At 49.7% G+C, this 11,838-nt stretch overlaps 1 protein-coding gene across 1 annotated transcript; it reads right to left on the bottom strand.

Moving 5' to 3' along the window:
* Positions 1 to 644: 644 nt before the first annotated feature.
* On the bottom strand, positions 645 to 11,054 carry ALDH2 (aldehyde dehydrogenase 2 family member). The gene is made up of 13 exons (XM_059827962.1): positions 10,926 to 11,054; positions 9,690 to 9,794; positions 8,152 to 8,292; positions 7,789 to 7,868; positions 7,125 to 7,236; positions 6,104 to 6,232; positions 5,487 to 5,600; positions 5,002 to 5,104; positions 4,105 to 4,289; positions 3,582 to 3,746; positions 3,123 to 3,280; positions 2,229 to 2,343; positions 645 to 1,217 (listed from the first exon to the last, which is right to left on the bottom strand). The coding sequence occupies exons 1-13, from the start codon at positions 11,052 to 11,054 to the stop codon at positions 1,185 to 1,187; spliced, it is 1,569 nt and encodes a 522-aa protein (XP_059683945.1). The 3' UTR covers positions 645 to 1,184.
* Between the last annotated feature and the right edge of the window lie 784 nt (positions 11,055 to 11,838).

Raw genomic sequence — 11,838 nt, 5'->3', positions numbered from 1 at the left:
GGGTGCTTTCTAATGATGTAACGACGGGGGCGGGGAATGATCTTTAGGGGTGGAGCGAAGCTGTGCGTTCCGGCTCCGCCCCGCGGGCGGCAGGCCCCGCCCCCTACTGGGAGAGCGGGGCGGGGCGGCGCGAAGCCTCGCGAGATCTCGCGGCGCGAGCGGCCGCCCGCCGCCCTGAGGGGCGATGGCCGCCGCTCGCCGGCTGAGGGGACGGCTGGGCGGGGGCCGGTCAGGGCCGTGTGGCGGGGGAACGGGCGCGTACCCTCGGCCTGTACCCTCCACGGCCTTGTCTCCCCCTCACAGCACACCTGCCCTCCAGCGCAGGCCTTAACAATAATGGCCACACGGTAAAGGTGTCTCCCACCGCACCTCTAACGCACCCTGAGGCAGAGATCACCTTCATTCCCCCCCTTGAAACAAATAACGTGGTGTTCTGGTACGGGCAGCTCTTTAGCTGGGGACGGGTATCAGGAGTTCCTTCAACGTTAAGGCGATACGAGGAAAGCAGGCAGTGCAGAAAGTCAGCAAAAACCTTAAAAATCGCTTGAGGCAGGGGGTAATTGATGTGTGGAAGAAAATGTAAATGTGTGTGTGCACTTGAGCTCCTGCTTAGCTCACTGACAAAAACTACAACAAAGGTAGGGTTAACTTCACTAAAGCAAGAATGTTTATTGTGAGTAGATACAATAAGAGAGGTGGGAGCAGTCGAGAACAAACTTTTACCTCACAGATTGACGCTGAGAGGTTGCGCTCCAGCTTGGTTACACAGCCGAGTCTCAGCTCACTTTGCTTACAGAAGAGGGACATATGCGTTAGGTGTAAAGGACAAGGAGTATAAACCTAGCAGTGTAAGCCAACAAAAAATTGTTATAAAACCTACTGCAGACTTGACAAGCATTTAAATGATTTCTTGAAAAAAAACATAGGCATCAGATACGGATGCAACAAGAGTACACCCATGTAATGCATTAGTACCCAGTTGACTGTATTTGGTATTTTAAAAAGACAAAACCAAGTAACGTTTTAACAAAAGCTCCTTCAGGCACCTTCTAAAGAAACATTTCTTAACGCAGAGTTACATATTTTCCACCTAAGTTTTGTGCGTGTTAAGAAAGAGGCTTCCTTGCTTTGTATCTCATGAAGCTGCATAGGTGTTTCCAAACACATGGAGAGGTTGCTGTCCTTTAGGAGTTTTTCTGTGGAATTTTGATTGTCACCTAGGAAAAAAAAAGTCAAGTCACAAGTTATTTTCCTGGACATATATTCAGCTATATTCACCTGAAGGCCGAGAGGCAGCAGAATCCTGCAGAAGAGAACCAGAACCAGAGGCCAGTATATCCCAGTCAGCGGGCAGTGACTGGGATCACCTTGGTCTGGAGACCTATCTGGAAGGCTCGAAGAGAGGGGGAAGCTCGAAGGCTGGGTTACAGCATCTCTCCAGAGACACCACTGCTCTTTGAGAGGTGGGAGCGGGCACACTTGTTCTCACCTGGCGCTCCTGTACCAAATCAGCCCCCTGCCAGTCACAAGCTGGAGGCCCTCAACCGTTACACACTTCGCTGTATTGCAACTCCGGGGCCACGGGCTAACCACCTCTGCCCAAGAGCTCCGTCACCCTTTAGACACTGCAGCTGCAAGCAGACAGCGTGACAGCCCTTCTGCTTTGTCTTACAGGAAATTACTCAACCTGCGGTGATGGGCTTGCCTAACACCAGGAACTTTGGTCTCACACGTGGACCCAAGGGCATATCAACTCAAGATGAGCAGCATTAAGTACTGGTGGTCACTGCTCAGATTCCCCCTCTTGAGTGACAAGTTCACAGTGTTCACCTGCCAGTTCGTACCTGCAGAAGCTTCTACCCAACAGGCATGCACCCCCAGCGCATGTTCTTTCTGTTCTCCACAAAATAAACTCACGGAGAAGTCCATGCACGTGCATTCTTTACAGTGAGAAACAGCTAAATGGTACCAAGTGGTGCAGGCGATTGGTAATCTGTCAGATCACATATCCTTGTTTTCCTCAGCAGTATAAAGCAAGGCTAGCTTTCTGTTTAAAATACAGTTACACGGAGTTGTGTTTGCGGTTACTTCAGAAGTGCAGCTCCAAATTTTTTTCAAGCATTAGAAGGAAGAATTGCAACTCTCAGGCCAGCCTATACCAACAGGCACAAATACAATTTGGAGCTACGGCAGAGGGTTGGGAAGACCTTGGATATGGGGATACTCACATTTTTGACCTCTACATAGGCCTCCAGACCATATTCTCCCAGCTCTCGCCCATTCCCAGAAGCTTTGTAGCCGCCAAACGGGGCTTGGGCACCAAACACATCATAGCAGTTTATCCTGAAATGGAAACCAAGAGTTAAAACACGTGCAGTTTCAGAACTGCTTAATGGAAAAGCCCTTTTGCAACAAACGGACATCTCGGCTGTTTACAACAGAGGGACGGCTGAATTTCTAGGCAGGATTTCTGTATTTGTCAGTTCTCTCAGCCAACAGAATTAATCAATACTGGAACCTTATCCTCATCAACCAGGAAACAGAACATCATGAAACCGATTCACATCTCTCATTATCAAGGGAGCAAGCGTCCAGGTTGCCACCCACACCTCCTTCAGAGGACAGAAACCAAAAGCGCCTACTTGTTCACTCAGTACCATTAAAAAAAAAAAAAAAGATAGTGAGATGCTGGATCTCTAAAATCTCTTGTGCTAGAAGAGTAAACTGGTGTTGAAGTACTGACTTTGGCAGAATCTTCAGCACGATCTCAGAACACAGAGGAACATCCACTGCAGCAGCCAAGACTGCACAGACGTGCTCGGTGATCTGATCACTGCTGGCACTCAGAGCTCTGCAGCAGTTGCTGTTGTTGCCAGCTGCAGTACTGGATTTCTTTTCCCCTATCCCATTCATTAATTCACAATGGGAGCATGGAAGCTTAAAATACCTAAATTTTACCAAAAGTTAGCATTACAATTGAAGGTCTGACATTACATTCAGTGAAGTGCATGTACAATTGGATCCAAAGTAGAGACAGGCTGTCAAAGAGCAAGCTTAATGAGAAATGGCAGCACACAAGGAAGCTGCCAGCAGTTCAGGGAGAAGGAAGTGTCGAGGCTCACCAAACTGTTCCAGCTCGCAGGCTCTGTGACACATAGTTTGCTTTGTCAAGATCCTTTGTAAAGACTGCGGCTGCGAGGCCATACTTGGAGTCATTTGCTCTCTCAATGACTTCCTCAATTGTTTTGAATTTCAGAATCTGCATGACCGGCCCAAATATCTGCAAAATCCAAACAGAGCACGTGAAAACCTGTGTAAGTCAATCACGAGGGAGGCTGTGGTTGATGCTGGAGTTATGTTTGTATGGTAGAAGTCACACAGGACAACAAATTCAAAGTCTCACTTTCTGTATTACGAACTTCCAGGATGTAATCTGGATGGAAGTGTAATGTTGTAACTTTCAAAGAAGCATCGAGTTTCACAGTTCCTGAATGCCCAGTGCTTGTAGACCCGTGGGTTTTTGCACCAGAGGGGACAAAATGACAAAGAAGTGAGAAGCTGACAGGCGCTGCAGGTCTCACCTCCTCTCTGGCAATCGTCATGTTGTCCTGCACATCGCCAAAGACAGTTGGCTGGATAAAATAGCCTCTGTCCGCAGCGGGATTGCCACCACACAGCAGTTTGGCTCCTTCACGCTTCCCAGTACTAATGTAACCAAGGATCTTCTTAAACTGCTCTTCATCGACCTAAGAGCCATAAGGACAGACAGATCAGCTTCACCTTTACTGGGGGTAAAAAAGGATTCGACTACAACCTGCTGTGCATGCGACTGTGCTCTAGCAATTCCTCATTGCAACAGACTGCCAAGCCAGCTTCACAGGGAGATGATAATTTTTAAATGCCAGCATCAAGTGGACGTTTTAGAATAATCAGAATGTTTAATTAACTTCTCCCTCCTGCACAAGCAAGGAGGTGATGGGCACAGTTCAAAGGAGATTAATCAAGAGACCAAAGTATACCTTTCATTCTAATCTGCTGATGCACAATGACTCAAGATTGTGACTATTTAATGAGATAACCGTTCAGGACATTTCCTGCTCTTACCTGAGGCCCCTGTTCAGTTTTAAAGTCAAACGGGTTTCCGACCACCCTGGCCTTGGCCTTCTCCACACTCCTCTCCACAAACTCATGATATATATCTTCCTGGACGTACGTTCGGGATCCAGCACAGCAGCACTGCCCTTGGTTGAAGAAGAGGGCAAAATGGGCTTGATCCACAGCCCAGTCCACTAGGATTGGGGAGAGGAGAGAAAATAAGCAAACAAAACCAACCAGAGTCAGTAAGTGACTTCTTCTGAACGACTATCGTGCAGACTGCTGGAGTATCAGTGATACAACGTCCTGGCAGTTGACAGGCATTTTCCATGCTTTGGAAGTTACATACAGATTTAATTAGTATGAGGGTCTATTAAAGCACTCCATACTAGAGAAAAAAAATCTAATCTGAGGCAGATTACAGTTCTCATTTGAAATTATCAGGTATTAAGGACAAGTTATTTTAGATCTAGAAGCATTTCCTTCCTTACTACCACATAAAAGCATGTGTGTTGGCTCATCAAGACCAAAAATGAGTCTATGTGTAAGAGATGAGGGAACCAGAACTTTGTAAGACTAGAAAAGAACGGTAAGCACTACGAGAAAGAGAAAGAAACAAAAACAAAAATGGAACTAGGACTGAAGGAAGATACTGAAAGAATTCTCATTTGTTGATAACTGAACTTCTTCACAGCACTGAGAAAGAAGTGGGAGTGAAGAAGCGCTGACACACAAATGTGGCAGCTACAGGAGGAGGCACGGAGACTTCACTGGGTGAGAGCAGCCCGGTGGTGTCAGAGCTGGAGACGCACACCACACAGGGGAGGTTTCCTTTCCCCTCCAGCTCTGCCTGCAGAAAGCCAACGTGGAAGGTACAGATCAAATATTACGCTAGCAATTGCTTACTGTCTGCATCAGACATGATTATGTTTGGACTCTTTCCTCCCAGCTCCAGTGTCACCCTCTTTAGGTTACTCTCTGCTGCAGCTTTCTGGATCAGGTGCCCAACCTGCATCGTGAGAAGAACAGGTATTAGGAATTAACTCCTACATACAGCAACACCTGGTAGGGTGGCTGGGTTTAGATCTCAGTCAGCAGTTTAATAATAATCCCTTCATTGTCTGGGCTTTAAGGGAACAACTGAAGTCTGCCCAGAATTTCACCTCTAGTAAGAAGCAGCTCAAGGGAAACAATAGGAAGTATTCTAAAGAAGGGACCTAAAAAGAGTCTTATGTAAAGTAAACATAAATGTCACACCCTGAAGTCAGCTGTATCTTTTTAAAAAAAGTGTGGAAGGCAAGGCACCTCCAGTATTTTATGCAGAAAAAGGTATTACAACAATGAGATCTTCTCTACATCTCAAGGGCTTAAAGGTTAAGGTACTCCCTTACCTCCGTGGAGCCGGTGAAGGCCACTTTATCTACCTCCATGTGTGAGGAGATGGCAGCCCCTGCAGTGGGCCCATAGCCGGGGATGATGTTCACCACGCCTGGTGGGAATCCAGCCTGCCGGTTCACAGCATGGGAGAGCAACATTATTCCTTTTTCAAATCAAGGGTTTCACCTACCCTCGCCTGTTGGTACTGCCTCAGTAGGCCTCCCAGGAAGAATACAGCCTTTTCTACTTCACTTTAATTTCCCAGGTCTTTAGTTTTAATGTACAGTTCGCAATAACCAGGACAACTCCTCTCCCCACCCCACATCCTAAGCACAGTTTGGAGCTAGATATGTTAGCTTTCTAATCACCCTGAAGTTTGTTATTTAGCTGAACCTCAAAGAGTCCTTCCCTAATCAAGATTTATGTCCTCTGCGTACGCATTTATAAGGACAAGGGTTTTTTTCTTAAATCAAATGCAAAGATACCCAAGACAATCCAGCCTTTCTTTGGATCAGACAGCCCTTCTCTGTTCCTGTCACATGCCCCCTGCAGCTCACCAATTTGGCTGTATCACACCGCACTCCAGCAGCGATAGCGAGGCAGCGGATGGGAAGCCAGCCTTTTCGCTCACCTCTTTGATCAGATTAGCCACGTAGAGAGCACTCAGGGGAGTTTGCTCCGCCACTTTCATCACAACCACATTCCCAGTAGCCAGGGCAGGCCCCAGTTTCCATGCTTGCATCAACAGCGGGAAGTTCCACTGAAAAACAAGGAGGTATTTGCTGGTCTGAACGTGAAAGTTTCTGATTAATCAGCAAATAACCAGGGAGCTTCATCCAAATCAGCTGCAGCACCTATGGAAGCAGTCTTTGATCCTTTCCTAGCTGCTCTGCAACATTTGGCTCCTTTTCAAGCACTGCCTTCTGCTTGTCTGGGAAAACTGTACTCTGAAGTGTGAGGTTTCTCAGTACCGCTGCAAAACCCCAACTTTTTTTGGAATTAATCTTCACTGTCAGTTTAACCCTTAAAATGCTCTTTTGAGGCATTCTGAAAGGAAACCCTGTTTGTAATGACAGAGCAGTGCACACAGACAGGTGAGGCGTTTCCATTCAGTTCTTGCTCAATGCAAATATGAAAAACATGCAAATACAGCATGCAACAATCAGAATCTGGCTACTCCTATGAAGAAGTAACGCTATCCGCAGATCATTGCGTAAATATGGCTTTGTTGTTGACAAACCACCTTGCTACGCTTGCTACTAGTTACAGAAATAAGATCAGGTACATGAAGCTGAATTTCACACGCTAGTTCTCTACTTCCTCATCACACAGAATTTTGGTTTTAATGTTAGGTAGTAGTTTAAACTTAATTGTGGTTCTGAGCCAGATAACTCCTATAAAGGGGTTTAAATTATTTTTTTTTTTTTCCAGCAGGTACAAAATAAATCTTACTCAGAGTCCCTGAAATCAACAAGTAGTTCTGTACTGCCAGAGCAAAGTAACAGCCCTCCCAGCTGGTGCAAGCATAACTTTCTTTACCACTGGAGGAAGCAGTGGTTACCAACAGATAATAACTTGCATTTTAAAACAACTCTTCATGGTAACACTGAATTCTTGAAATGCTACAGGAACTACTGATACATTTTACTCACTGGGATTATCTGTCCACAAACTCCCACCGGCTCATGTCTCGTGTAACAGAAAAAGTCTCCGTCTAACGGGATGGTTTTGCCATGGAATTTATCCGACCAGCCTGCAAAGTATCTAGCAACAATAAAGTTTTGGTCACTGAATGTAAAATAACAAGTCTCCTCTCACCAGAAAATAAGACTTCCTCCAGCTATTTGCTTTCCTCACTTCTTCAGTCACTTCATAAACCACATACCAACACAAATATTTCCCAAACCGATGATTTTAAGAACGGACAGTAAATACAAACGTTTGCCTCTCTGCCTTTGCCAGCACTTTGCATAACATAAATTCTGTCATTCCTGTGCTATAACACAGATCACCTCCATTAGCGTGAGTCCTGTATACAGCAAGAGAGAAACATATATGTAACAAAAATCCTTTGGAAAGTCACAGGACTTACAGCCTCATTCTTAACAAAAAATAAAATAGAGGAAAACAGGGTGTCTGACACCCTGCTATGGGCTGAATGAAATCAACAGGTCAGATCCAGCCCTGTCACCCAGAACACTTGAATCGGAGGCATCTGGTCCCTGCACGGGCAGAGGTTCAGCTACCATGGGCCAGCGGAGCACAAGCGTGGAGCATGGAGAGTTACTGTGCTGTCACTGTAGCCTCCCCGCCTACCTGAGACATTTGACTACCATGTCCAAATCCACCAGGTAGGAGATGGAGTACGGTTTGCCATTATCCAGAGTCTCCAGCGCCTGCAAAAGACAATGAGATTGCCTGAAGAGCAAGGTGGGGAAAGTCACGCATAGAGATTTAAATTCGATTCTCAGTTTGCGATTTGGATCAGTTCTGCATGTCAGCCTTTTTGCTCTCAGTTTCCCAAAACTACTTCCCCATGCTTGGTAGCTCTCTCTCACAGTTTTAGCTGTGGCTAAAGTCCCCATCACACCCGATTGGCAAAACCCACCCATTTCTGCCTGCCTCTTCCCAAAATTAGGGATCGCAGCAGAGACCTTAGCCACAGAGCGTGATACGCACCGCCAGGTAAGCCCGGTCCCTCTCGATCAGGTCAGCAAGACGATTCAGCAGCTTCCCCCGATGAGAAGCATCCATCCTCCTCCAAGGCGAGCCCAGCTGGAAAGCTGCCTTGGCTGCCTGAACGGCCTTGTCCACATCTGCCTGCGGAGGAGTCCAGGCAAGAGGGTGAGAAAGGAGTAACCAGCCCCCACTCACTCTCTCAAAATACAGCTGGAGTCCTCCCTGGTCTCCAGGAGAAAACAGCCCCCAGCCAGACGGCACAAGTGGCTGCTAGTGCCGCCTTTTTGGGGGGCAAGAACTTGCAGCCTTGACAGCTGCCTCACTGCAAGATGCTCATCGGTCCCAGGGCAGGGGAGCGCGCGGGCTGTGGCCCCTGGGCCACTTGCCCCACGAGCATCAACCAGGGCAGTGCCGCACAGCAGCACAGCCTCAGCACAAACGCGGCTGCTGGACTGGCCGCAGCTTTCTCTCCCAGTCTGCATCCGCAGGGAAGAGGGAGCAGAAGTGGTAGTGAAACAGATGGGTGCAACAGCTGCACAGCCACCACCTCCGCTGGCGCTTACACTCTGTCATTTCAGCTATGCCGAGTGCAAATATTGTCAAGTTATTTCCGCAATGTCATCTGTTGGGTTAATATTTGCATCCTAGAACAAGGCATGGAAAAAGCTCCAGAAGTGTGCTTTTGACACTCTTTCAGGATTTGAATTCGCCAGCGCAGTCTAAAGGAGTTTTTTCCTTGATCAAATATCTCCAATCCATCATTTTGTCCTGTCAGGGCATTAACTTGTTTCTAGTTGGTTCTCTGTTCTGACTTGCTGTAATGGTCTCGCCAGGACAAGCCAGTCTACCACGGACAAGCAAATAACAAAGGGTTTCCCTCACTCGCCCCTCCCTTGGGGAATACAGACAAGTTTCCAGACTGTAGGAAGAACCCAAAATTGCTGGGAAACACCACCTCAGCTCTGCCACAGACGCCTAGGAGGGCCTTGCATAAGGCATGGGATGATTACATGACTCTGTTCCCCACCATCACTCTCTCTCTTTCGTTTTTTTCAACTTCCTAGGGCTGAGGACGGTCTCCCACTGCACGTGTACAGCAGAAAGGGGCTGTTCAGGTGAATCCCGACCTTTTGTCTCCTCTGCTACCATGACTCTGGGTCACACCACCAGCACAGCACCCACGGGACCGCAGAGGTGTCTGCCTTCATCCCTGCCTGCCCCAGTGACTTCCACCCACAACTGCTCCCCAGCTTCCCAACTCGGGCTCCACTGCACGCCACATCTATTCCTCTCCACCCTTCCCAGTCCCAGCTTGCCACTGGTAAGAGGCAAAGCCAGAGGGTTTTTGTTGAAAGCAGTAGTCAAGGAAGAACGCAAGCAGCACTCGCCATGATATTTGTATAGGTCAGACACTTACTACTGCAAACACGGCACTCAGCGGAGCTGCCTAGGTGAGGGATGAGTTCGTGTCTTCCTCTGAAATCCCTGTGTACCTGCTCACGCGGAAAACAAACCAATCTCGTCAAGAGAACGCTTACCTTATCGCCCTCAGCAACCTGGCAGATAACTTCTCCTGTTGCTGGATTGATAGAAGGGAAGGTTTTCTTACTGACTGCATCATGCCATTCGTTATTGATGAAAATCTGCAATGAGAAAAGAAAAGCAGTGTTAAGCTTAACGTGTCACCAATATGAAGGAGATATTTTAGCCTAAAAGTACACAACAAAAGACACAGCCTCAAGTTAACAAAAAGAATTCACATCCCTGCAAACACCACGTGAATTGGAAGCACTTCCTGTCTCAGTAGGTCCCTGCGAGACCTGGAAGCCTGGCTGGAGCTGTGCAGGGACACCAGGAGCCTCAGGAGACCGAGCAGTGGGAAAATGCTTCAAGCATGGATGATACAGTTGATTTTGTACACAGCACTAAAGCTTCTGACAGCATTTCCCTGATAAGCTGATTTTAGGCTCCCCATGTACCGTTCTGAAACCGAACCAGGCACCAACAACAGCTTGTCACCAACTCTTTCTTTCTCAGTAAGGACACATTTGGTTTTCCAGGTCCGTGGCAAGAGAGTGTCAGTGCAAAGATCATGGTGCTTGCCAAGAACTCGCCGATCACTCAGCCAACCGTCAACGACCCTGTCATGGCTGCTGGGAAGGAGTGGTGGCTCAGCAGCTTGGGAGAGGAATGCTAGCCCTCCACCAGCACCTCGAGCAGATGATCGGATGGTGGTTTCCTCAGGGCTGCTGAGCAAGGAGCAGAGACTAATCTCTGCTGATAACCAGCGTCAAGCCAGGCACCTTCCCCTCCCTTCGCACGCCCTCTCGCAGTTTTCTCCTTAGATTGTTCGCTCCGATGGCAGCGGTTCGCTGAAACAACTGCAGGGATCGGGAGAAAGCCCGACTGTAGCAGGACACACGCCTTGTGCCTCACACCAGCTGCTGCACCCAGAGTTGCTTTCTCCCAACAAGATTTCCTGCTACGCAAGGCTTTGGGCCCAACTGTCCGGCTGCTCCGGTGCCCGCCCGGCTCCGCGTTAAATCGGGGTGTCCCCAGCCCCGCACCGGGCTCGCACCCCACCGGCCCCAGCAGATCGCACAACCCCTCCGGGCCGCGGCCGAGCCGGGGAGCCCCAGGCCCCCCCGTCCCAGCCCAGCTCGCTCCCGGGGAAGCCACCGCTGCCGCCAGCCGGGGCTGCCCGCGGGCAGCGGCCGGGACGCGCCCACCCGCCGCGGGGACGCGGCCGGCTCCGGCCCCCGGCGCGGCCCTACCTTGTTGCAGGCGATGTCGGGGCGCGGGTTGGGCGCCGGGATGGGGGAGGCGGCGGCGGCCGAGAACGGCGCGCCGAGCCGGGCCGGGCCGCGGCAGAGCCGGGAGGCGCGCACCGCCGCCCGCAACATGCTGCGCTGGGCTGCGCCAGGCCGGGCAGCGGCGCGGCCCCCCCTCCTCCGTGGCGGCCCCGCTCCGCCTCCGCTCCGCCTCCGCTCCGCCCGCCTCGGCACGGCTCGGCGCCGGTGGGCCCAGCTAGGCTCGGTCCGGCGCGGCTGCGCTGGGTTCTGTCCGTATCAGCACGGTCCGAGTCAAAACGGGTTAGCACGGCTTGCTTCAGATCGAATTGGCTCGGTTCGGGCGCTGCAGTTTGGCCCAGCTCGGCTCAGCTGGGTCCCGTTCACATCAGCTTGGTGTGGCTCAGCAGGGCACAGCTCAGTTCAGCCCCATTCGGGTCGGTTCAGCCCAGCTCAGTTCAGATCACATTGGCACAGCTTGGTTTGGTGCACCGGCGATGCCGCATCGGTGTCCGGCACCTGCGCTGACTGTCACTCTCCCTGTCCGTGTCCCTGTCCCCGTCCGTGCCAAGGCAACTTTGTGCAGGCAACAAGAAGGAGAAAGGCAGAGGAAAACCAGAAATGCCCCTCTTGCGCTGGTTAGTTTTGCGGGGAAGGCAGTGTGATGAGGTAAATGGTTGGGCACACCTGGTTACCTGGACACACTGCCGTTAGCATGTGCACAGGAATCAAAAAAAGAAACTACCATGTATAGGGCAAGCGGAACAAAGCCGGCAAAGTACTCTCACAACAGGAACATCCCTTGGTGCATGCAAATGAGAGGCTTTGTAAATTTGCTCCCAACAGCGACTAAAGGCCTTTTCTGCTTGTTTGCATAAGGTGCCTTGTGCAACTTCAG

The sequence above is a fragment of the Gavia stellata genome, chromosome 21, assembly GCF_030936135.1.
Source record: "Gavia stellata isolate bGavSte3 chromosome 21, bGavSte3.hap2, whole genome shotgun sequence".
NCBI lineage: Eukaryota > Metazoa > Chordata > Aves > Gaviiformes > Gaviidae > Gavia > Gavia stellata.
The sequence above is the reverse complement of the archived record's forward strand: the minus strand, read 5'-3'. Positions and strand labels throughout refer to the sequence as shown.

Coding starts and splice junctions, on each gene's coding strand:
- ALDH2 (XM_059827962.1), bottom strand. CDS start 11,054: ATGTTGCGGGCGGCGGTGCGCGCCTCCCGGCTCTGCCGCGGCCCGGCC. Junction 7,869..8,151: donor GGGACCGGGCTTACCTGGCG/GTGCGTATCACG, acceptor TGTCTTTTGCAG/GCGCTGGAGACTCTGGATAA. Junction 2,344..3,122: donor CTGCGAGCTGGAACAGTTTG/GTGAGCCTCGAC, acceptor TTTCCATTTCAG/GATAAACTGCTATGATGTGT.